At 51.0% G+C, this 21,205-nt stretch overlaps 3 protein-coding genes across 3 annotated transcripts; 2 read left to right on the top strand and 1 right to left on the bottom strand.

Moving 5' to 3' along the window:
• Positions 1 to 28: 28 nt before the first annotated feature.
• MRPL51 (mitochondrial ribosomal protein L51) lies at positions 29 to 755 on the top strand. The gene is made up of 2 exons (XM_063148465.1): positions 29 to 313; positions 484 to 755. The coding sequence occupies exons 1-2, from the start codon at positions 43 to 45 to the stop codon at positions 678 to 680; spliced, it is 468 nt and encodes a 155-aa protein (XP_063004535.1). The 5' UTR covers positions 29 to 42; the 3' UTR covers positions 681 to 755.
• A 2,185-nt stretch (positions 756 to 2,940) lies between these two features.
• On the top strand, positions 2,941 to 7,763 carry VAMP1 (vesicle associated membrane protein 1). Its single transcript, XM_063148464.1, has 5 exons — positions 2,941 to 3,073; positions 3,711 to 3,870; positions 4,680 to 4,838; positions 5,085 to 5,136; positions 5,536 to 7,763. Coding segments are annotated over exons 1-5 (390 nt in total). The 5' UTR covers positions 2,941 to 3,071; the 3' UTR covers positions 5,553 to 7,763.
• A 5,533-nt stretch (positions 7,764 to 13,296) lies between these two features.
• On the bottom strand, positions 13,297 to 20,861 carry SCNN1A (sodium channel epithelial 1 subunit alpha). Its single transcript, XM_063148463.1, has 13 exons — positions 20,821 to 20,861; positions 20,186 to 20,559; positions 19,561 to 19,816; positions 18,529 to 18,713; positions 17,659 to 17,759; positions 16,826 to 16,989; positions 16,421 to 16,519; positions 15,644 to 15,761; positions 15,321 to 15,399; positions 14,940 to 14,997; positions 14,758 to 14,813; positions 14,172 to 14,247; positions 13,297 to 13,985 (listed from the first exon to the last, which is right to left on the bottom strand). Exons 1-13 carry the CDS (start codon positions 20,836 to 20,838, stop codon positions 13,659 to 13,661), a joined length of 1,911 nt encoding a protein of 636 aa, XP_063004533.1. The 5' UTR covers positions 20,839 to 20,861; the 3' UTR covers positions 13,297 to 13,658.
• Between the last annotated feature and the right edge of the window lie 344 nt (positions 20,862 to 21,205).

Here is a 21,205-nt window from a genome sequence, read left to right as displayed (position 1 = left end):
CGCGCTTCCCGTCCCGTCCCCGGGGCACCGGGGTGCTTCCCCATGGCGGCGGCGGCAGCGCTGCTGCTGCGGGCGGCGGGCCGGGCCCTGCTGGGCCGTGCCACTCTCCTGCCCTGCGCCGAGCGGGGCTTTAGCGACTGCGGCGGGGCGCGCTGGGCGCCCGTGCGGCCCGGCCTCCCCGTGCCGCTGTCCTCGCCCCTGGCAGGGCTCACCCGGCCCATCCGCATCAAGGAGCCGCCCAAGCGCAAGCCGGTAGATCGGTGGACGAAGAAGCGGGCCTTGTTCGGGGTGTATGATAACGTGGGGATCCTGGGTAAGACACACAGGTCTGTGGGCCCAGGGCGGGAGTGGAGGGAGGCCGGACTCACCTGCGGGATGGCGCCTCTGCCAGCAGCGACAGGGCGGGCAGGATGGGCGCCGGCCGCCCTGGGAACAGCCTTCTCCAGGGCCTGGCTTCATCTGTTTGTGCTCTCCTGTTCTCAGGCGGCTTCCAGATCCACCCGAAGAATCTCATCATGGGGCCCACCTGGCTGCGAGGCTGGCGGGGGAACGAGCTGCAGAGGTGCCTCCGCAAGAAGCGCATGGTGGGCGATCGGATGTTTGCAGAGGACTATCACAAACTCAACAAGAGGATCCGCTACTTGTACAGGCGCTTCAACCGCACCGGAAAGCACCGCTAGGGAACAGCAGTGCCTTCAGCCCGTGCAGTGTTGCTTTGTGGCATTGCAGTCAGAATAAAGCCAGCTTCCACACAATTGAGTTCCCAGTGCTTTCTACAACCTTTGCTGCCTATTTCTACCCGGGTCCCAAGGTCCTGCTGCTGCTCCAGGCCTGAGCTCCTCTGTGCCCTCTCAGTCATTACTGACGTACTTCTTGCAGGCGTCTGTTCCAACCTGCATCCCTGAACTTGACCCTCTGCTTCTCTGTTTTTTTGGCCAGGCTTCTAGCATAATTTCAGACTCTGAGCCCCAGGTTCACACATCTAACATGACAATTCCAGTATTCTCCAGCTTAGATTTTTCCTCATAGCCAAATTTTTCAAATTAATGCCACGAGGTCCTGCTAATACATCTTCCTACTCATGGCTTTCCCCATTGCCCTCCACTCGTCTGTGGTTAAGTGTGAATGATCCAAATTTAATTTAATTGCATCAAAATTTGTCTTAAGAATGGGATTTGTCTTATTCCACACTCATGATGATTTTATCCCCTGCTAAGGACACTTTATGACCGAATGGCCTTTTGTTTATAATTTAGGCAGGATTTGCAAAAGTAATTCAGGTATTTAAATGTTTTTAAAAATTCTAGCTTCTAGTTTTCAGTAACTGTTGCCAGTTCCTTTAGAGGAGAAGTTACAGTGAATCTCAGCTGGCATCCCTCTAGTCCAACACCACACCACTGTACACCTGGGAAAATCCATTAGATGAGCAGGCATTTGCATACCAATTCTGCCTTAGTTGTTAATTTAGCTGCTAAGTAATCCAGGGAGTTATCTGCTGACTTGATGAATCTTGCTTATGAGCAATACTGCTCTGTCTCCAAAAGCATTTGTTTGGAAGCAGCAAGGAATGAATGGAAAGAACTTTCTTTAGGCCTAAGCCTGAGGAAAGTGAAGGCAAAGTCTCTGTTTAAACAGCTGAAGTCCACATTTTCAGTGGCAGGGTGACCGACCTGTGGGACTTGCCAAAAGGTGCTGTGGATTCAGGAAGCTTGCGCAGATCCAAGTGGAGACTGAGCAGGTATAGCAAATCCTTGACTGAAAATATGTCAGAAACTGGAAAAGTATCAGAGAAAGTGTCTTGTACCCTTTGTCATCTCTTCATCCCTCAGCACCAACCTGGCAAAAGGTCCATGGCCACTAATTGCATAAGCTCAAACTTATTTGCAGTGGTTATTGGAATGGTGCTCAGACTGCAGTGGAAAGGCTGCCAGCCTACAGAAGCTTCTTCATCAGCTTGTGCCTTCATCTGAAGGCAGAGTGTAAGAACCTGGAGTTCTGAGGTCACTGCTAGACTGCTCCTATCTGCAAATCACCTGTCTCTAGTCACAACGCTGCATTCTTCTTCACCTTGTAACCACGACCTTGTAGTTACCATGCTGTAAGCTGTAACATAGCTGTCTTGTGTACCTAATCATCTCTGAGATCTGACACTAAAAGCTTACGTGAACATCCTGCATCACCTTATGGAAGGAAAAGGTAGTGAAAGTGTGAGCCTGCACTTGTCACTCTACTCACCATGCAAAATTCTGTATGAAGAGTCTTCTTGTTCCAGAACACTCCTGCCCCCTTTTTTGTCCTGTGTTGGAGAATCTCCCTTCTGATCCAGCAGGCTTCTCCAGATATTTAGACGGAAAAACCCCAAACGCATTGCTGTTCTTGGGGCTGCTGTGGGAGCCTCATTTCTCCCAGCAGGCTGCAGAAGCTCGATCGGGACTTGTTCAGCTTCGCTTTCATGACGTGCTGTATACTGGAAGCGGGCCAGCGACACCATCTCTTAATTGCAAGGCCAGCGGCTTAGCCAGAGCCAACAGGCACACTGCGGAGGTGGGATTTCGGGAGCGCTCCGCAGCCCCGCCACGGCGGCGCCAGCCGGGCTGGGCTCCAAAAGGGTGCAGGTAACCACGATCGGGCCCTGCGTGACCTCCACGGAGCGCGGCGGACCCTGTCGGGGCCGTGTGTCGGTAGCGGGGCGGTGCGCAGCCCCGGCCCGGTGTGGCGGAGGGAGCGCCGGGCACCCCCGGCCCGGCACGGCGGGAGCTCCGCAGGGGCGGGGCCAGGGAGGGGGTGGGGCGCAGGGCGCTGCTCCCATTGGGCAGCCCCACGGCGGGGCAGGGCTTGTTCTGTGGCGGTCTGGGGGCTAACTTTATGTCCTTTTCCCACAGGGCGCGCAGTGCTGATTGGCTGAGGAGGAACTCAGGGGCGGTGCCGAGCTGCAGCTCTCTGCGGAGCAACTTTTGATTGGCTGCTGTCTCTGTGGGCGGGGCCGTGCAGTTATAACTGCGGGGTCTGGGGGCTCCGAGCGCTGTTGGTGCGAAGCTCCGTGCCTTCCTGCCGTTCCGTCCGGCCCGGCCATGTGAGTGTCCGCCCGACCGGCCGTGGGCGAGCTGCGGCGGGCGCGGCGTGGGGGTGGTGGTGCTGCAGCAGCGTGAGGGACGGGGGTCGGTGCAGAGCCCGCGTCCTGGCCGGCGGCGGTGGGGTCGGGTGGCGCATTGCAGCAGCCGCAGGCTGGGCTGCCCGCACCGCCCCCGGGCGGTCCCGCTCCCCCGCTGGCTGCGTGGGTGAGTGGGTGCGTGGGCCGTGCCCCAGCGGGGATGATGTGCGGGGCCCAGCCGGAGCCAGCCTGGCCGGCGGCCACCACTGCGCCCAGCCCGGTGCTCTGCCCGGTGCCCCCGCGCTGCTCCCTGTCCCTCTTTCCTACCTTCCTTCCCCGGCTCCCGGTCATGTCCGTGCGGCCAGGTCGCTGTTCCCCCCGGGAGGCCGCAGTGCGTGGCGCGACCGCGCCCGCAAGCTCTTTCGGCGAGGGGTTCGTTCCATTCCCGCTGCCCCCTCGGGCTTGCCCCTGCTTTGGGGTCTCCCTGTTCCCGATGCGGCGGGATCCAGCGAGGCTGCTGCCAGCGCTGCTGCAGCCCGGGGACACTGGGGTGCCTGTGGATTTGGGGGGTTCTCTCTCGAGCCGATGTTTCCCTTGGCTCATGTGTGTGCTCCCCTAGGTCTGACCCGGCTCAGCAGCCCGCTCCCGGCGCTCCCGAAGGAGGGGCTCCCGAAGGAGGCGCTCCCGAGGGGGCAGCCCCCGGTGGGGGTCCCCCCGGGGCTCCCCCCAACCTGACCAGCAATCGCCGCCTGCAGCAGACGCAGGCACAAGTGCAGGAGGTCAGTAGCTCTGCCAGCCCTGACGGGTGCCTGGGCTCTTGTCCCACCGCTCTGCAGCAGCAGCGATGTTCCCGACCCGTGTCTGGCGCTGAGGGGGTGGCTCCTTTTGTCATGCCAAAGCCAGAAATTAATTAATGCTGAATACTCAAAAATAGGGTGGCAAACCTATTAAAGAAATTGGAGGAGAGATTGCTTTATGTTTAAAAGCCACTTCATTCCAGATATGACTTCCAAGGACCAGGCTTGCTAGATTGTTTTGGTACCTCGTTATCGCGCATCTCTTATGGGCATAAAGCTGTACGGCATCCAGGAGAGCTCTTAATCCCTGCGGGCTGCTCCAAGGGAACGCTGTGTGCAGTGATGTGGGGAACCCTTGCCTGGCTTCCCGGGATCAGAGCCTGTGTCTTGGCTGCTGTAGCGCCTGTGTGCCTCACCGGGGCAGCAGCACGAAGCTCATAAGGAAATTTTGCAGCTCCCCGGAGTGAGTGAGCACAGGGCTCCTCTCGTAGGGAGGGTAGCTTTGGCTTGCTGCTGGAATGGAGAGCTCTTAGAAGCAGATGAGAATGTGAGGCTGAGGACCTGCTTGAAGTGTACTTGAAGTGATGTTTTAACAGTTACTCTCGGATTTTTTTTCATTCCAAAGTAGGCAATGACTTGAAATCACTTCTTTCTTACCCTGATCTTTCCCCCACTCTTGCTCATGTTTTTTGTTGGATAGTATTGCGACATCGATTATTGGCTGAGTAAATCCTTTTACATTTTCATCTGTCTTTAACAATATAACTGCTCCCACTGCTCTCCCTCTGCAGGTGGTTGATATAATGTGTGTGAACGTAGACAAGGTGCTGCAGCGAGACGAGAAGCTGTCCGAGCTGGATGACCGGGCAGACGCGCTGCAGGCCGGCGCCTCGGTGTTCGAGAGCAGCGCGGCCAAACTCAAAAGGAAGTACTGGTGGAAGAACTGCAAGGTGAGCTTCCTATTGCCATGACCTCCTTGTCAGGAGGGAGCTGGGCTACTCCTCTCCTGCAGAGCTTTCAAGTGTAACTGGGGCTTGCTGATAGTTTCAAATGCCTAAGGTTCTTTCGCTGTGGGAGGGCTTTGAGGCCTTGACTGTCTTGCCTTTGAGGCCTGGCTTGGGTTCCCTGGCTGTCAGGAAGAATGGGAGCTTGTCAATCTGTTCTGAGTGTTGCTCTTGGACAATCTTTTTCTTCAGATGATGATCATGATGGGAGTGATTGGTGCCCTTGTGGTGGTGGTGATTGCAAGTAAGTACCAAAAACCTCAGGCTCAAAGGTGAGGAAATACCAGCTCTAGAGTACTCTTAACTTTTCCTTTTTTTTTTGAGGTCTTGAGGGTCTTAGTTATGTAGTGTCAACCCTAGTCTTTGGGAAAGGGAGGTAGAAGTGCTGGAACTCCCTCACTTAGTGTGGAAATGGTATGCTTTACCTAGTAATATGAGGAATGGGGAATGCCATCACTGTAGAAATGGGAAATTCTGCCTGCCGGGTCAGATAAACCTGTAAGTATGAGGGGTGTTTACACTGGAGTGGGTGGGTTGGCAAGTTCCTTCCCTGATGGGTGGTTTGGAGTTCTCTGAGGGACCTTTGGTGTAACTTGCCCTTTTGTTCTTTCCTTTTTTCTTTTTTCTATTGCTTTGTCTCCAGTCTACTTTTTTACTTAAATGTAGCTCCTTCAGTCTGCAACCTCCTGTCCCCTATTACCTTGCCTGTCTCTTCTTGCCTCTGAGTTTTTCCTTTCCTTCCCTTTCACCTAGCTTCCTCATTGATTTTGTTATTGATTTTAATTTATCTTCTGTATAGGACTCTGAGCTGCTTACTGAACATAGGTAGCCTTTTCAATAGCTGCTGCAGCTTTAGGGAGTATCCTCTAAGTTTAGAGGAAAGGGAAGCTGAGGAAGAGTGGGTAGCTATTTGCTCCTGCTCTTCTGCAGAGAACTTTTTGTGTTTATTTTTGGGTGTAAGCTTGTCAAATAGTGCCTGTGTGAACTCTAGCAAAATAAGAATGCCTTAACACAGTGCCTTTTGGGATGAAGGACTGCAGCATGTGAGAGCCTCTAGTGTTCTGCCTAAAAAGAGTGGCAGCATGACTTGAGCTTTTCATTGAGCTTCTGAAATAAAAGCTAGTTTGTGTTGGCCAGTGGCTGTGAGCCATCTAAGCTACACCTAGTGATGTAGGTTTCTTTAGCCATGGAGGGGTGAGCACTCAAAGAAATGATTTATTCTGCCTGAACATGGCCATTTCAGTTTTTATAAAGGAGGGCCTACATGATTACCTCAGTCAAGTGGAGCAGGCTAAACACAGTTCAGTGAAAGGGGCATTGCTACTACCTGAAAGGCATGTGTGGGAGTAAAGCCTCTCTCCACAAGGAACAAATGAACAACAATTAGTCAAATATGCCTTTCATCTATGCACACACAAGCCAGGACCCTGTAGCTTCCTACTATCTTGTAGCTTTCCAGAAGGAAGACTTTGGAGCAGTGGCAGAATGGGAATTGGTGTTTTGCTTTTGTGTGACTGGGTTGAAGGTCGAGGAAGCTCACTGCCACAGCAGATAGAGGTGAAAAGGGCTGGAGGTATTCCAGATGAGGCTGAATGAGCTGCATGGCTTTCTGATTAAGAATATCTGCTCTGTTTCTGCTGCCACAAAGCCCTAACTTTCAGCAGGAGTTAGAAAACACTTGAAATGGTTAGCTGGGGATTCTGAGGGAAATGGTGCTCTGGGCATGGATATTGCAAAGTGGCATCAGATCTCCCAGTTTGGCAACTTGTGCCTCTAGAGATCTTGCTGATCAAACTGAATCCTCCTACTTGCTGTGGGTTCTCTTGAATTTAGGTCCAGGGTGGTTTCCGATGGAAGTAAATGTGTGGCTGTGGCTTTCTGTGAGTGATTCCCTTGTTCTTCTCCATCAAAAGTAACAGGAGCTGTGAGTTGTTTGAATGGTTGTCAGACATGGGTTAAATGAGCTGCCCTGTTTCTGTAGAGTCTTCTGAGAAATGTGTATCTTGTCTTTTAACATTTTTTAACAAGCTGAGCTGTAGCCTGTAACCTAGACTGGAAAGAGGGTGCTCCTTTAGTTTAGAAAGCTCTGCCTCTGTTCTGGAATACACTGGGATCTGTTTAGGCAGGGAGGACATCACTGGAGTTCCCAGATAGGAGCAAAGTGCAAAAGATGGGAGGAGCAGATGCTTTTTGTTTCACTGGATGTGCTGTGGAAGCCCCTTTCTGCCTCCCAGGACACCTGATAAGGGGCTAGGTTTTGCATGCTCACTTCCATGGCCCAGCATTTTCATTTGAGTTCATCTCCCTGCAATTCCATTCCTCTCCAACTTGGGGGAGGGCAGAGATGAAGATCTGGAGTGAAGCAGCCCTCGTCCCCTGAGCACTTCCCTAATTCCCTGGAGCTGAGATGGGATGGACGGTCAGAAGTGCATCTGCTGAAGAGGAGCCAGGGCCTGCTTGTGCCACCTCCTGCTCCCATTTTAGGGGGTAGGCTTTTACAAGCTTGAGGCCCCCAGACCAGCAATTCTCTTGAACTCTTCTAAACAAGCCTTTGGTGCCCCATTCCTCCTGTCTCTATGGGAGCTGAGGTCCCCCTAGGCTGTCTCTTTCATTTCTTTCTCTCAGATGTTGTATGTTGCCTCCTCCTCTGCTCCTTTTCCCCTCCTTTGTGTCTCTGTGCATGGGCAAAACAAATCACCAAGGCCCTCTTAGTAAAAGCAAGGGACTCTGCTGCCCACAGCATCACAGCCACTCATGCACGTGCAGTTTATTTACTTCCTCTATAAACACAACTGTAATCTCCTCTGGCATGTTCTAGAAATCAGCTCATGTACTTTTAATGGTCTCTAAGAAACACAATTCACCACCTTACTGAGTCTGTCTGGTCTGTCAGTGAGTGGGGAGGGGTTGGGATACCAAACTTCTGGAATTTCTTTTTGTTGTGACTTCCATAGCATGCACATACCTGAAGTTGTGTCCCTCAAAGCAGTGGCTGCTTTTCCATTGTAAAATGATGGTAGTTCCAGTTGTGCTGGAGTGACTCTGGTAAGTCTGTAACAAGATGTGAGAAGCAGCAGCTCTAGGGGAAGAGGCTGCCCAAGCCAAATCTACTTTCAGCGACTGAATATCCAGCTAGTGTACTGTTCAGGGGACTGACTTCTGTGCATTACTGTGTTAGGGGCAGCTCTGCCTCTCAGGCTGTGCTGCCTTTGGACTTCAATAACCTCAAACCCAGAAAACAATTCTTCATTGGTGTTGGAATATAAGTTCAGGACCCAAATGAAGACCTCCAAGAGTAGGATGCTGTTCACAATATATATTGGAGCATGACTGGAGTAAAGGTAAGTGCCCCTTTGTTTTACTTCACTGTACATTGGAAACTCATTAAAAGGAAATAACAGAGCTTTGTCCACTGCAGACTTCTTTTAAAATTAGGTACTCATGCCCTTATCTGCCCTTGTTGCTACAAAAGCTAGGTTGTAAGCCAGTCTTCCATGTGGCTTCTGGTTCCCTTATGATCAGTCTTTGTCCAGTCTTAAACATCACCAAAATCCACTCCAGAACAGTGAACACACTGGAGCAACTCTCAATGGTGAATTTGGAGCAGGGCAGCTAGACTTATTCTTCAAAGATGGAAGCCTTCCTGGGAAAGGAGGGTGTCTAGACTGGCTGGTGGATTAAAGCAGCGTGTACAGTCTAAAATTCCCCACAGCTCAGGCCTGCACAACCTGAACAAACGAGTCATGCTACAATTCCTGCCAAGTTCTGTGTTGCGTTCCTGTCAGTTCTCAGCCTCACTCATGTAGGGGGATAGGGAAGATGTTTTCAAAGGACAGATGCATTTTTGGACTGTTGATGATGCAGTGTCCAAGTCTCTAGCCAAAGCTGGGGATTGAATGCTCATTTTCCAAAGCTGGCAGCTGCTCTGGAGCACAGAGCTGGGGCTGAACATACTGCTGAAAGTTGCCCCAGGGTTGAGCCCAGTTCATGAGTCATGTTGTGGCTGTTTGCAAAGACTTGAATGTCTAGCTATAAATCCTTTGTTAGACACTGAAAATATCATGTTCTACTGGAAGCTCTTCTGTGGTGCCATCCTTACCTGCATCAGTGTTTCTGCTGCTCCTGCACTCTCTTATCCCAGACAAACAGGGTTTTAAATGTGCTCCAAAAGCAAGGCCAAGGCTCTGGGAGAATAGTTCTTTGAATGTTTAATTAAAAAGTCAAGGTCTGCCTTTAAACATGGAACATGCTTAACATGCCTTTGAGCTGGAATGGATTGCCCAGAGAAGCTGTGCATGCCCCATCTGTGGAGATGGCCAGAGCTGGGTTGGATGGGGCTTTGAGCAGCCTGGTCTAGTGGAAGGTGTCCCTGTCTGTGGTAGGGAGTTGGAGCTAAGATGTTCTTTAAGGTCACATCCAACCCAAACCATTCTGTGCAAAATGCAGCTCCCATATCAGCTGCTTCATCCTGATGTCTTCAGATGTGACGGAAGAAAAGCCTCAACTGTACAGCTCCTAAATGGATATACCCTAAACCTTCCTATCTCCAGATGCCTGAAGCATTGCTCTGGCCTTTCCTGAGGTGTTTCTGTGCTGGTCAAAGCCGGGTGCAGGCTCTCAGCAGTAGTGGGGTTTGTTGTCTCAGCTGGAGAGCAGCCAAATGATGATGGGCAGGACAGATTTTTCTTCACAGCTGGAATGCAGCATCAACACTTGTTTAATGAACGTGGCTTCCTTGGGAAGTGACAGAGGTCCCTGCTCTGATGTATCCACTGGGGTTGGAAGCCTTAACTTGGTGAAGGAAGGTAGTAAGGGGGAGGTTTAATCTTTGTTCTGACCTCTAAACAAATGATTGCTCTGAGAGATGTAACAGATAAAGATACAGGTTTTACAAATAGGCAGCTCAGCCATGTCTGTTGGATACTGAGCCTCCACACTCCTGATAATATTTGACCTATTTTTGGCCTGAGATAGAGTACAACACTTACACAGAACACCCTTACTTGCTCCCCAGGTTTCAAATATGAACAGCCTCATAATGTCCTTTCCTTCAGCGCACAGACCAACCCACTAAATGATTTCTGCAGAGGACTAAATGACACTTTCTTTTTATGCTCTTCCCTCAGAGGCTTCTTTTCCAAAAGCCTTTGTACTATTTTTTAAAACTAAATTTGCCATTAATGTATGAAAAATTTAATAAAAATTATAAGCTCTTTTTAGTTCAGTGCTTTTAAGCATGCACTTGGAAGCTGAAGGCTCCTTCCCCTCTTATGCTTACAGGCTCCCTTTAAATATTGCGTATTGTTAAATACAGAGAAATGTGACTGAATGTGGCTGTGCCTCTGTTCCTGATCTCTGTGGTTCCCCTGTGTCCTTTCACCAGCAGCACTACTGCCCTTTCCATTTCTTGATGTAGCCTGTAACCCTGCAGATTTTACTGAACCTGTCCCAGGAACTTGGTAATCCTTTCTTCAAATTCCTTCTCTGTTTTACCTCAGTCTGTGCAGACAATCCTTGATCTATCTGTCCAGCTTCTCTCAAGCTCTCCAGCAGGCAGGGTTTTGTTCTTCTAAATATATTGTTTATTTTCCAAATGATGGTTCTCTCATTTTTTTCTAGCTTCCCTAGACACTATGTTGTACTTCCATGCCTTTCCTCTATTACCTTAATTCTTGTGGAAAAACAATAGTTTGGCATCTGTTCCCAGCCCAAAAAGACACAACCTTCAGCTGTTTCCTGCAAGTTTTCCATGTCCACAAAATAACTCTGCTATGCCTCTAACACACCTATGAGTACTGAGCATCCCCTCAACTTTCTCCTCTTGTACAAATTCTCCCCAGCTCAGACCTTTAATTTGCCTTTTGCTGACCTGCAGATCCCCAAACTTGCATGCTTTCTTCCCTCTTCTCCAGTTTTTCATGTTCTCCGTGAAACACTCTCATTTTTGGGCTCTTGTTTTCAGCCAGACCAAGCTCACTCTACATCTGCTGAGCTCATTTGTGGTCTTGTCAGCCTACAAGAAATGTAGGGATTATTTCTGGAACAAGCCCCTGATTTCTCCCAAGGTGGCAATTTTTGCACTGATTCACAGGACAGGGAGGGCTCATCTATTTACCAACTTGTATAACTGTTTCTTCACATTTGTACAGGCTTTTAATTCTGGATTTACAGCTATCCTGAATGGTGCCATTACTTTTGAGTTCATCAGTCAAAGCCCTTTTTATTTTTTTTTTGCATTTTAACACTCTTATGGAACAGATAGGATGTGGTTCAAGCTTCCCCCAGGGAATACATCACCCCCTTCTGCAGCTGTATTTCTTTATTGATGAAGAAGATTACTGTTTCAAGTAGTTATGCCTCTGATTAATGTTGCTTTAATCACCCACTTGACTATGCATGATGCAGCAGGTCTCATCAATTTTATGGTTATTACAAGGTTATTTATGGTTCTTTATGTGAAGAATCGTGTCTTACTCTTTGGATACTGAGGAAACATCAGGCTTACCATATGAATCACTGTATGTTTATCGTATGCAAAGACTGTTTTGAGGTGTTGCACCTGCTCTTTATCCTTTCTTGATCTAAAGGTGGCTTTGTGAAGTAAACAGCTTTGTGTCCAGTGTCAGGTTTTTGCTCATTCATGTGCTAGAAAACACCCAAGGCATCAGTTTGCAGGACTGAATTTGTGACCAAGAACTGGGTGCAGCATCCTAGTTCGTCTAACTGCCTGCCTTTTGTATTTTAATTGTGGCCAAAGTTACTTTGAGCAACTAAACCTAGCATTTACCTCTGCCTCTTGGGCAGTGTTTTTACAGAACATGGAAGTACCTTTGCAGAGACAATTTTGAGATTTCATTCATTGCTCATTCTTTTTTTACTTTTAGAAACCAGATTTTTTTCATGTTTGCAGAAGCACTGTTTTTTTTTCCTGTGGGAGGCCTCCAAGGAGGAATACAGGTTTCCACACCTCTAAGTGCTTTTTTTCAGGCCCCTCCCTCCTGCTGGGCTGCCACCCTTGCTGAAGGGCACCTCCCAAATTACAAGCTTCTATTCCTAGCAGAGAGACATTATCTTCACTTTCAAACAAGAATTATCAGCTGGGCACTGGGATAAAATTTGTAAAAGCAGGAATATTTGTGCAATAAAGAACATAGCATTTGTGTGTGTATGTGAAGAAGAATAAAATCACTCTCTGCTGGGGACTGGAAAGTGCTTTTAGGTAATCAAGGCAAGAGCAGTACAACCAGCATGTGTTTAGCATATCAAAGGGAAAAATTAGGCAACAATTTAGATATTGCGGTAAACTCCTCCAGCTTCCCAAGGGCAGTGCATCTACCTTAAATTTTAAAACAGCTTCAGTTTTTCTTTTGTTATGATTAAGTAGTTTTTAAATTCAAAAGTGTCTGATCACAGTGTGACTAGTTACAGGGTTCCACAGGTCTTTGCCTAAACTGCTTAAATTCTGGTATCTCTGTTTGTCCTGTGAAGTGGATAATCCTGTTTTTTAAGGACATCACCCTTGCTCTCTTGATACCCCATAAAGTGCAGAGCAAATACCATTGCAGCATAAGTCTGAGTATTTGTAAGAAGAGTATGGCAGGCTCTCTGCACGAAACGTGTTCTCTTATACAAAGGTCCCCCAGTTGGTCCCCCAGTTAGTCCCTGAGAAGAGGACCATTTTGGCCCACGTGGTCCAATCAAACAGGCTAAAGCTTTCCTTGGAAGCACTTTTGGTTAAAGCCTGCAGTAGTTTCCTGTGCTTCCCTCAGGAACAAGAGGCTCAGCAGAGTTTCTGTGGGAGGACCAGACAAGGGCTGGGAGGAGCAGAACATGCACTGCATGGCCTGCGCTGCTCTGAGCCTCTCTTGCAGGATCCCATTGCAGCAGAGGTAACATCTGGGATTTTTGGAGGGTGTTCATAATCCTGCCAAACTTTTTGTTTCCCTCAGGTAGAAAGCAGGGAGGGTCAAGCAATTGTAGGGATCAATTTGTCCCAGAGCTGTTGGCAAACAATCAGATAGCTGGAGGTACACATGTATGGTGTGTCCCAAGGAAAGGGGGACATCCAAGATCTACCAATGTCACAAAGGCAGCTTGAAAAGGGAGCCTTTACTTTGCCAGGGGTGTTTTGTCCTGAACCTGGGAGTGGCAGCAAGCTTGGAGCACCTCTCCAGAGCATTGTGCGTAATACAGATTGAGATCGTGCCAGTGGCTCTTGTCTCAAGGAGCCTCTCCTGGGGGGAGGAGAGGGTAGGTGACACAGTCTTGGGATCAGAGCTCATGAAGAATGAGGAAAGAGCAACCAGTTTAGGGAAAGCTTAACAAAGCTCAGCCTGTTGAGAGATTTGTACCCTAGCTAAGACTCCATTCCTGTTCCTTGTCATACCACAGAGGAGGCCAGTCACACCTGCCAAACCTCTTTAATTAATGACAGACCAGAACTGTGGCAGCATCCTTGTTGGAGGGAAAGGAAAGCATGCCTGCACATGTAGGTGTGCACATGCACAGAGCATAAGGAAATCTGGAGGACATCTCCCCCACACATACACTAGATCAACTCTCATCCCCGGTGATCCCACAGCAACAGTATTTTATGAGACTGAAGAATGTGCCTACAGAAGTGAAAGCAACGAGCCCAGGCCAACCATGGAGCTGTCTTTTGCTGTGGTCCATGTGCAGCACCCAGAAAGAAGGAAACACAGACAAAGAGCGCAGCCTCTGCTCCAGCTGCCAGCCACCAGTGGAACAGTGCAGGAAGCCGCTGCCTCACTCGTGTCCCTCCTCCCCATCCCTGCTTGGCCCACGTGGCTCCAGGCTGTTGTAGGAGGGCAGCGTGGTCACCACGGCCTCCACGGTGAAGCGATGAGGAGCACGGAGCGCCGGTGCCTCGTCTTGGAAAGCGACATTATCCTGGCTGTTCATGGGGGGCACCGCCGCGGGCAGCTTCTGCCGGGAGCGGAACCAGCGGAATCCCAGGATAAACGTGATGGCAATGAAATCCAGAACCAGCTCTGCAAGCTCCATCACAGACAGGACAGAGGATCCAAACCAGAGACTCCACTGGTTCCCAAGCTGGGACAGCAGAGTCACTACCTGCAGGAGATGGAGAAAGAGCAGTGACAACAGCCCTCATCTGGGACTTTGCCTCCCTGCCTGTTCCCTCACCCTACCCAAGGAAAAGAAATATCCAGCAATGCTGCTGGAATGAAAGCTTCCCATAGTGGAGGGACATCGTGGGGGAATGGGTGGCCAGAGAAGACATGCTAGTAAAGTGTGTACCGTGAAGGCTGGAGACTCCCCATTGGTCTTGTAGTTCCACTCCTTAAAGAAGATATTCACTTTGGCAACTCCGTTCCTGTGAGTGAGAGATGACACTCAGTAACCCAAACTCCTCAATCCTCGCATTTCTTCACCAAGCCTAATTGTCCCCTTCTGCCCCCTGTGCTTCTCCCACACATACTACCCAGAGGCTTTCTCCCATCTCTGCAGTTCTCATTCTGCACTAAATACAGTCTTCGGTACTTACTGACACCGTACTGTAAAACGCAAAACTGTAAGTGTTTGTGGCAAAAGCTCCCGCACAGCTCCCCTTCCCACTTTTCCACAAGCACCTACTGTGTCTCCAGAACACACAGCAAGTGCTGGGGCTTACTATTTTCATTTCAGCATCTGACCTCTTTCAAAATTTTTCACTTGGGTCCCCAGTCCTTGCTGAAGTCTTGCTATATATCTACTCTGACTCAAATCCACTGCCCTTGTCCACAGGTCCCATGCCTGATCTCTTCCCATTAGTAATTTAATCTTAACTCTTAACATTTCCAACACACACATTCCACTGGGAGGGTCTCTGTTTAGGGGCTCTCACCTCTTGGATGTGATATTGTATTTGTTCTGTTGTGAAAGCATGTAGAAAACCCAGTCCTGAAATGAAAGTGCAAAACATTGTGTCACATGATCACAGTCACCTCCTGCAGTTTAGTACCCATTGAGGAAGGACTAAATGGACGGAGGGAGCAGTGCTGGGAAGCCAGGAAACCCTCTCCTTACCTCTGAGACAGCAGAAGGCCAGCGGGAGTATCCAGCTGACAGCTGGTATTCTGTCATTCTGCAAGGCAAGGGGAGGCTGTGTTAGCTGGTGAAGCTCTAGGAGCCACAGGGCCAGGTCTCACCATCCCCAGGCACACCTGGAGATTCCCTCCCATGCTGAAGTTCCACCCACTTCCCACCATGTGGAATGCACAGTCCTTGGGAGCTCACCCCTAGGCCAACCCACACGCTGCTCCTCAGCCATTTTGGCTTCCTGATGGGAGAAATGCCGTTTCAGGTTGGGGCTCAGCCTCTCACTCAAGCTTCTGTCCATCAGTGAATGCTTCCCAACATTTGTGGGAACACTTTCCAACGTTCCTGCCTGACTGATGATCAACTTACTTGCAAGGTTTCCGACATTTGTGGAAACAGCCCAGCACATCAGCTTTGAATTCAGCCAGGAGTTTGTAATAGCAGTAGCCTGAACAGCAAAGAAAGTAAATCCAGGTAAGCTCACAGTATCTTTAGACAAAAGGTGCTGTGTGACAGCAAGGGGAACCCAGAAGAGGTTTCCTTCCACAAGGGGCTAATCATTCAAGGCAAGACTGTCTTTTGGATGTCTCACACCAGGAAGCTCATTGAAGACAATGGGACGTGCTGGGATGTGGGCTGGACCAAACAGGTTCAGGTGGGCACGAGCTGTGCTGTCCCTGCTGTCCACTCACCCCAGGCCTTGTGCTTCGTGTAGTCGCAGTACTCTGCTCTCCTGGGCAGGGGATAGAAGTAATATGCACAGCCACAGCGCTCTACCATGTTGAGCTGGAAGCAGGAGCGAATGCAGACCTGGGAGGCACATAAGGTGGAAAAGGCTGACCAAGGGAACCAAACCCACTGTGCCTGAATCACTATTGACAGAGCCCAAGGAAAGGCAGGGCCGTCAGGGGGCCGGAGCATGTCAGGGAAGAGGAGAACCAATGTAACCCAGGAGGGGTCAGCTCAGTGAGTTACCTGCTCGGTGTGTTGGGATGAGTACAGGTGTGAGTTACCTGCTCGGTGTATTGGGATGAGTACAGGTGTGAGTTACCTGCTCGGTGTATTGGGATGAGTACAGGTGTGAGTTACCTGCTCGGTGTAGCGGGCTGAGTACAGGTGTGGGTTACCTGCTCGGTGTAGCGGGCTGAGTACAGGTGTGAGTTACCTGCTCGGTGTAGCGGGATGAGTACAGGTGTGGGTTACCTGCTCGGTGTAGCGGGATGAGTACAGGTGTGGGTTACCTGCTCGGTGTAGCGGGATGAGTACAGGTGTGAGTTACCTGCTCGGTGTAGCGGGATGAGTACAGGTGTGAGTTACCTGCTCGGTGTATTGGGATGAGTACAGGTGTGGGTTACCTGCTCGGTGTAGCGGGATGAGTACAGGTGTGGGTTACCTGCTCGGTGTAGCGGGATGAGTACAGGTGTGGGTTACCTGCTCGGTGTAGCGGGATGAGTACAGGTGTGGGTTACCTGCTCGGTGTAGCGGGATGAGTACAGGTTTTGCACTGGCACGTCACTGCCATCCTCTGTGCAGTCGCTGTAACTGCCCCCGAGGCGCTCGGTGATCTCCTGCAAGAGCAGACTCTCACTGCACACAACAGCCCCACTTTGCTGTCCTCTTCCCACTCTCCCAACCACACACTGCTCATCCATCAGTATCTGCTCTTTGTGCTTTCCTCAGGATGCCAGCTCCCCCTGCTTGCCTCCATTTCATTGTTCACTGATAAACTGTAGCCAAATGCTTCTCATCTAATCCAACAAACTGTTCTTCCTCTCCCTTCCCTCCATGGGATTAGTCCCTTCCCTTAAACACACACCACAGGTCCACCAAGTTAAACCTCCCATCCAGAGCTCTCGCCCCTTCTGCTTGCTCACCTTTCTCATGCTGATGGAGGTCTCGATGCCAGGACGAACATTGAAGCCCCCATCATCCATGAAGGCTGGCTCATTCTGGTCATGGACCATGACCCTGGCTCCCGTCACCGTGGACAGCAGAGGGATGAAATCGTTCTGCTCGGTGCGCACCACCAGCGAGAGACCTGAGGGAACACCAGAGAGCCAGGCAGGTCATGGCCAGCTGTGCTGCAGCAGAGAAGGGAGAGCAGGATGCTTAGAAGGAAGTCTGAAAGAGATAAAGGAGAAGACAGACATCAACCAGGGCTGCACCAAAGCCTGGCAGCAATAGAGGGTGGCTGGAAGGAGGCCAGAGAAAAAGCTGGAGGCTCCAGAAGAGGCCAGTGAAAACTGGATTTCATCACTGTGGCTTAGAAAAAGACAGAACTGGGAACTGAGAGAGATTTCATGGAGAAACTTGAAGCCAGATGGAAGAAAAGCCTGAAGATGTGGTCTGGAGAGCTTTCAAGGAGTTTAGGAACACAAACAGGTCAGTTTCTTGAAGGGGAAATGGGGAAGGTGAAGACCAGGAGCACTATGGCTCAGCAGAGGCCTTGAGGAAGGGCCAGCACAAGCCCAGAGGACACAAAGAGCATAAGGATCAGGCACTGATGAGGGAGAGAGAGCTCAGTGGGCAGTGGTGAGGGGCAGCCGCGTCCATGAGACTGCTCTCTCCAGATGGGTGAAAACAGCTTGGGCGAGACAGAGCAGGGCTGCAATCTGCCATCACCAGTACTGAGCACAGCAGGATGCCCATAATGACTCCTAGGGAAAACAGAGCCAAGCTTACTCACCAAAGAGTGCCTCTCACCCACCATTATTGATCCCAGGCATCGAGGATGTCCACACGCTGCTGCTGTTGTCATTAAAGGTATAGCAGTTGCCATACAAGGGATGGTGGAAGTGGGTGTAGTTCCTGAGAGGAGAACAGAAACAGAGTGAGAAGGGCTGCAAACCCAAGGGGAAGGGCTTTCTGAAAGGAACAACTTTGTTTTCCATCAGCAGGGACAGGGGCTTACAGCAGATGGGCAGTATTTGTTATGTAAACTCTCGTGAACAGGGAAAAGCAATTAAAAAGTGCTGTAAAAAATGTCCTGGAGCTGGACGGAGGTTTTTCATGCTGCTTTTCAGAGCCCAAATGGGTTTTAGCAGTGCTAGCAATTACTATTGTCTTCCTAATACTGATGAAGCTTTTAGATTTTCCTACCCCCTTTTCTTTCCTTGCAGATCGTTTTCATTCCACTACCTCCTTGGGGCTTTTTGACCAATAATGGCAGGAGAAAAGTGGGATATGTTTTTACTGTCTTTTTGTGTCAAATCTCTCTTATTCCTTCATGTGGGCTGATATGCACCATTTTACCACTGTGGAGGGTAGAATAAAAATACTTCTATGCTGTGCATCTGTGCCCTCCCTGGTGTTTGTACTGGTATAATTATTTCATTTGTGTGAAACCCAGAAAAAGGCGAAACCATCCTTTGAGGTTCATACTTCCAGATCACAGAACCTGTGGCCCTGATATGCAAAACCCACAGGAAAGACTCAAGAAAGATCCTTTGACCTTTCAAATGGGAACTGAACAAGGAATGATTCCCCCTCAGAAAAGAGGTTCTCTAATGTGAGTTCCTTGATTTCCCTGGACCCCAGGCACAAAGTAAGTGTTTCCAGGGGTGTTCCCACTACTTACGCCTTGTCACAGGTTGCCTCGTTGAAGCGGCAAGCATAGATGAAATTCTCAAAGTCAGACTCGTCCAGGGCTTTTGCATCAGGCACCTGCGCTAGGATATTGATGTAGTGAAAGCTGTACCATTCCCGCACGGCATCCACTCCCGAGGAGTACGCCTGGTGGAAACAGTCGTTGTTTTCATTGCACTGTTGAGAGGAAGAGGAAGAAGAGGAAGAGCCGTGTCAGAGAAGTCCTCTCATCCAGGAGACAAGGCTCCGCCCGTGGATGAGCTGCGCTCCCTCAGCACAGGCAGGTGACGGAGGAAGTGAAGAGTTCCACAGGACTCCTGTGTGTGACCAACGGGTGATCAGATGGAAAAAAAGCCAGGGCCGCTCCTCGGTGGAAGGGCACCGCCAGGTGAATAAGCGAGGCTGAGTAAGACGCAGGAGGCAGCAAGGTGTACAGGGTAATATGCACATAAATTCAACCAGGAGCTTTAAATTCTTGCGTGGGGAGCCCTTCCTTCAGGGTGTGTCCAGAAAAACGTCTGTGATCCTGTGGGAACCCCAGTTAGCTGCTGAGCGATTAGCTTGTCCTGCAGTGCCTTTTTAAATGCAAACACAGATACCCTGGGGCGAGGAAGCTGCTAGCTAGGAGCAATTGCGACCATGATCACCTCTCAGGTGGCCCAGGACCATCAAATACTTTCTCCTTTGCTATTGTTGGGCAATGCAGCAGCTGATGCTGATAAACTGCTCTCAAAAGCAGCAGCGAGGATGATGTACCCTCAGGAAGGACAAGGTTTTCCTGCTCTTGGGAAGAGACTACACTGACTTGGACATGTCCCCTGGGGCCTGCAGGAACATGGATAGAATTTGGGGAGCAGGATTGTATGGAGCAAAGGATTCAGCTCCGCTTTTATCTGTCATTAGCAAAAACCGGTGGAGATTAATCAGATTTCTGCACAAGGAAAGGCATGGCCAAGGGTCTAACAAGACAGAAGTAGCCAGGCAGACTGGAGTGGGTAGGGCATGGGGTTTCTAGGGATCTCACCAGAACAAAGCCAATTTTCCAGTCATTCTTGTCCACTGAGGGGCTGTTCTCTGGCAGGTTGACTAAGTTGTCCCGCTTCTGCCTCCGCAGAGGATGGCGCTGGATGTGATGGAGCAGGCTCCTTGAGCTGCGCCTTTGTGAGGACGACGTGGACCAGTCTCTCTGTGGCAGAGACATGTTGTAGTCATAGAGGTCTAGCAGTGTCTGGTGGGTGATTTCGTCCAGCTTATCCAGCTGCTTTCGGATGGCGCTGTATCTGAGCAGGGGGCAGAGAAGACCAGCAGGTTTAGGGCTGGATGCACACAAACAGCTCTGAATAAGACGTGCAGCAGAGTTTGCTGGGGTGATTCCTGCCCCCAGCTGTAAATCTAACCCCTTGCTGGAGGCTGCCTTGCAGGAGAGAGGTTAATCTGCTCTAGCCCTGCGGCAGTTTGCATCGCAGCCTGCTAAATGCACCACCAGCAGAGCTGCCCAAGCTCACATGCCTTACTGTGAGTGCCCCGCGGCAGCAAAGGCCTCTGAAAAGCACAGCTACAACAGTCGAGGACCACGAGGAGAACCAGAGTAGGTGCTTTTGTCCTGCACCCATCAAAGTCAAGGCACTCAACATCTCTGCAAGTCTTACCTGTACGGATTGAGGGTGCACAGCGTCACGGCCGGGAAAGTCAGCCGGTCGGAGTTCAGGTTGAGGTTGAGGTTGACAGGGTAGCTGAAGTACTCCCTGTAGAGGATCCCGAACTGCCAGTACATTAAGCCGAAGGTGAGGAAGAAGAGGACGGACCAGAAGGCTGTCTTCATCTTATTCTTTTTGGAGCACACCAGGCGGATAGCCCCGTGGATGGTTGTGTTGCTGCAGAAGAACTGAAATAGCTCCTGGTAGGAGCTGTAGAATTCGATGAGACCCTCCCGCTCCTCTTCTTTCTGTTGCTGCTCCTCTTCTTGCTTGCATTGTCTCATTTTCTCCCCTTCTGGCATCTTGCCTGCCTTCACGGACCCGCTCTACAGCACAAGCCCAGAATTAGTCGCCCAGCAGGACCGTGGCTCCGGGAGGCCATGCCCGCTGCACAAACCGGCTCTGCATCCCCATCCTCCCCGAGCCCCGCTGCTCTCACCCCCCGCTCCCTGACCCCCGCCCAGGCTGCCGGTCCCGCTCCGAGTCCTCCCGTCCCACATTTGCCGCGGAGTCGGTCCTGCCCCGCCAGGAGCCCCCGTCCCTCCCGCGGCTGCGCCCCCCGCCCGCCCCGGGGCCGCGGCACTGACGGGGGGCGCGGTGCCCATGGCGGGCGGCGGCTGCTCGGGCTGGCACCGGCACCGGGACCGGGACCGGGACCGGGGCTGGGGCCGGCGAGCTCTGCCCGGCGCTGCCGGCTCTCCCGCAGCCTCCCCGGCTGGGCTGGGACCGGTTCCTTTCCAGTTGGAGCCAGCACCCCGCCCGGCTCCTGCCCTGCCAGCCTCTCCCCGCCCCTCCCGCCTGTCCCTCCTGCCTGCCCCCTCCTGCCCCTTCCCCTTCCCTCAGGCGCCGCTCCCGGGGAAGAAAAGCCTCTTTAAACTCTCAAGTGTCGGCGGCGGGGCAGCGGCGGCCGGGGCGCAGGGGACACGTCGGGGCGGTGACCTTGGCGGTGCCGGCGGGGTCAAGGCGCTCCCG

Source organism: Melospiza melodia, chromosome 2, assembly GCF_035770615.1.
Source record: "Melospiza melodia melodia isolate bMelMel2 chromosome 2, bMelMel2.pri, whole genome shotgun sequence".
Classification (NCBI taxonomy): Eukaryota; Metazoa; Chordata; class Aves; order Passeriformes; family Passerellidae; genus Melospiza; species Melospiza melodia.
This window is presented reverse-complemented; position numbering and strand designations above follow the sequence as displayed.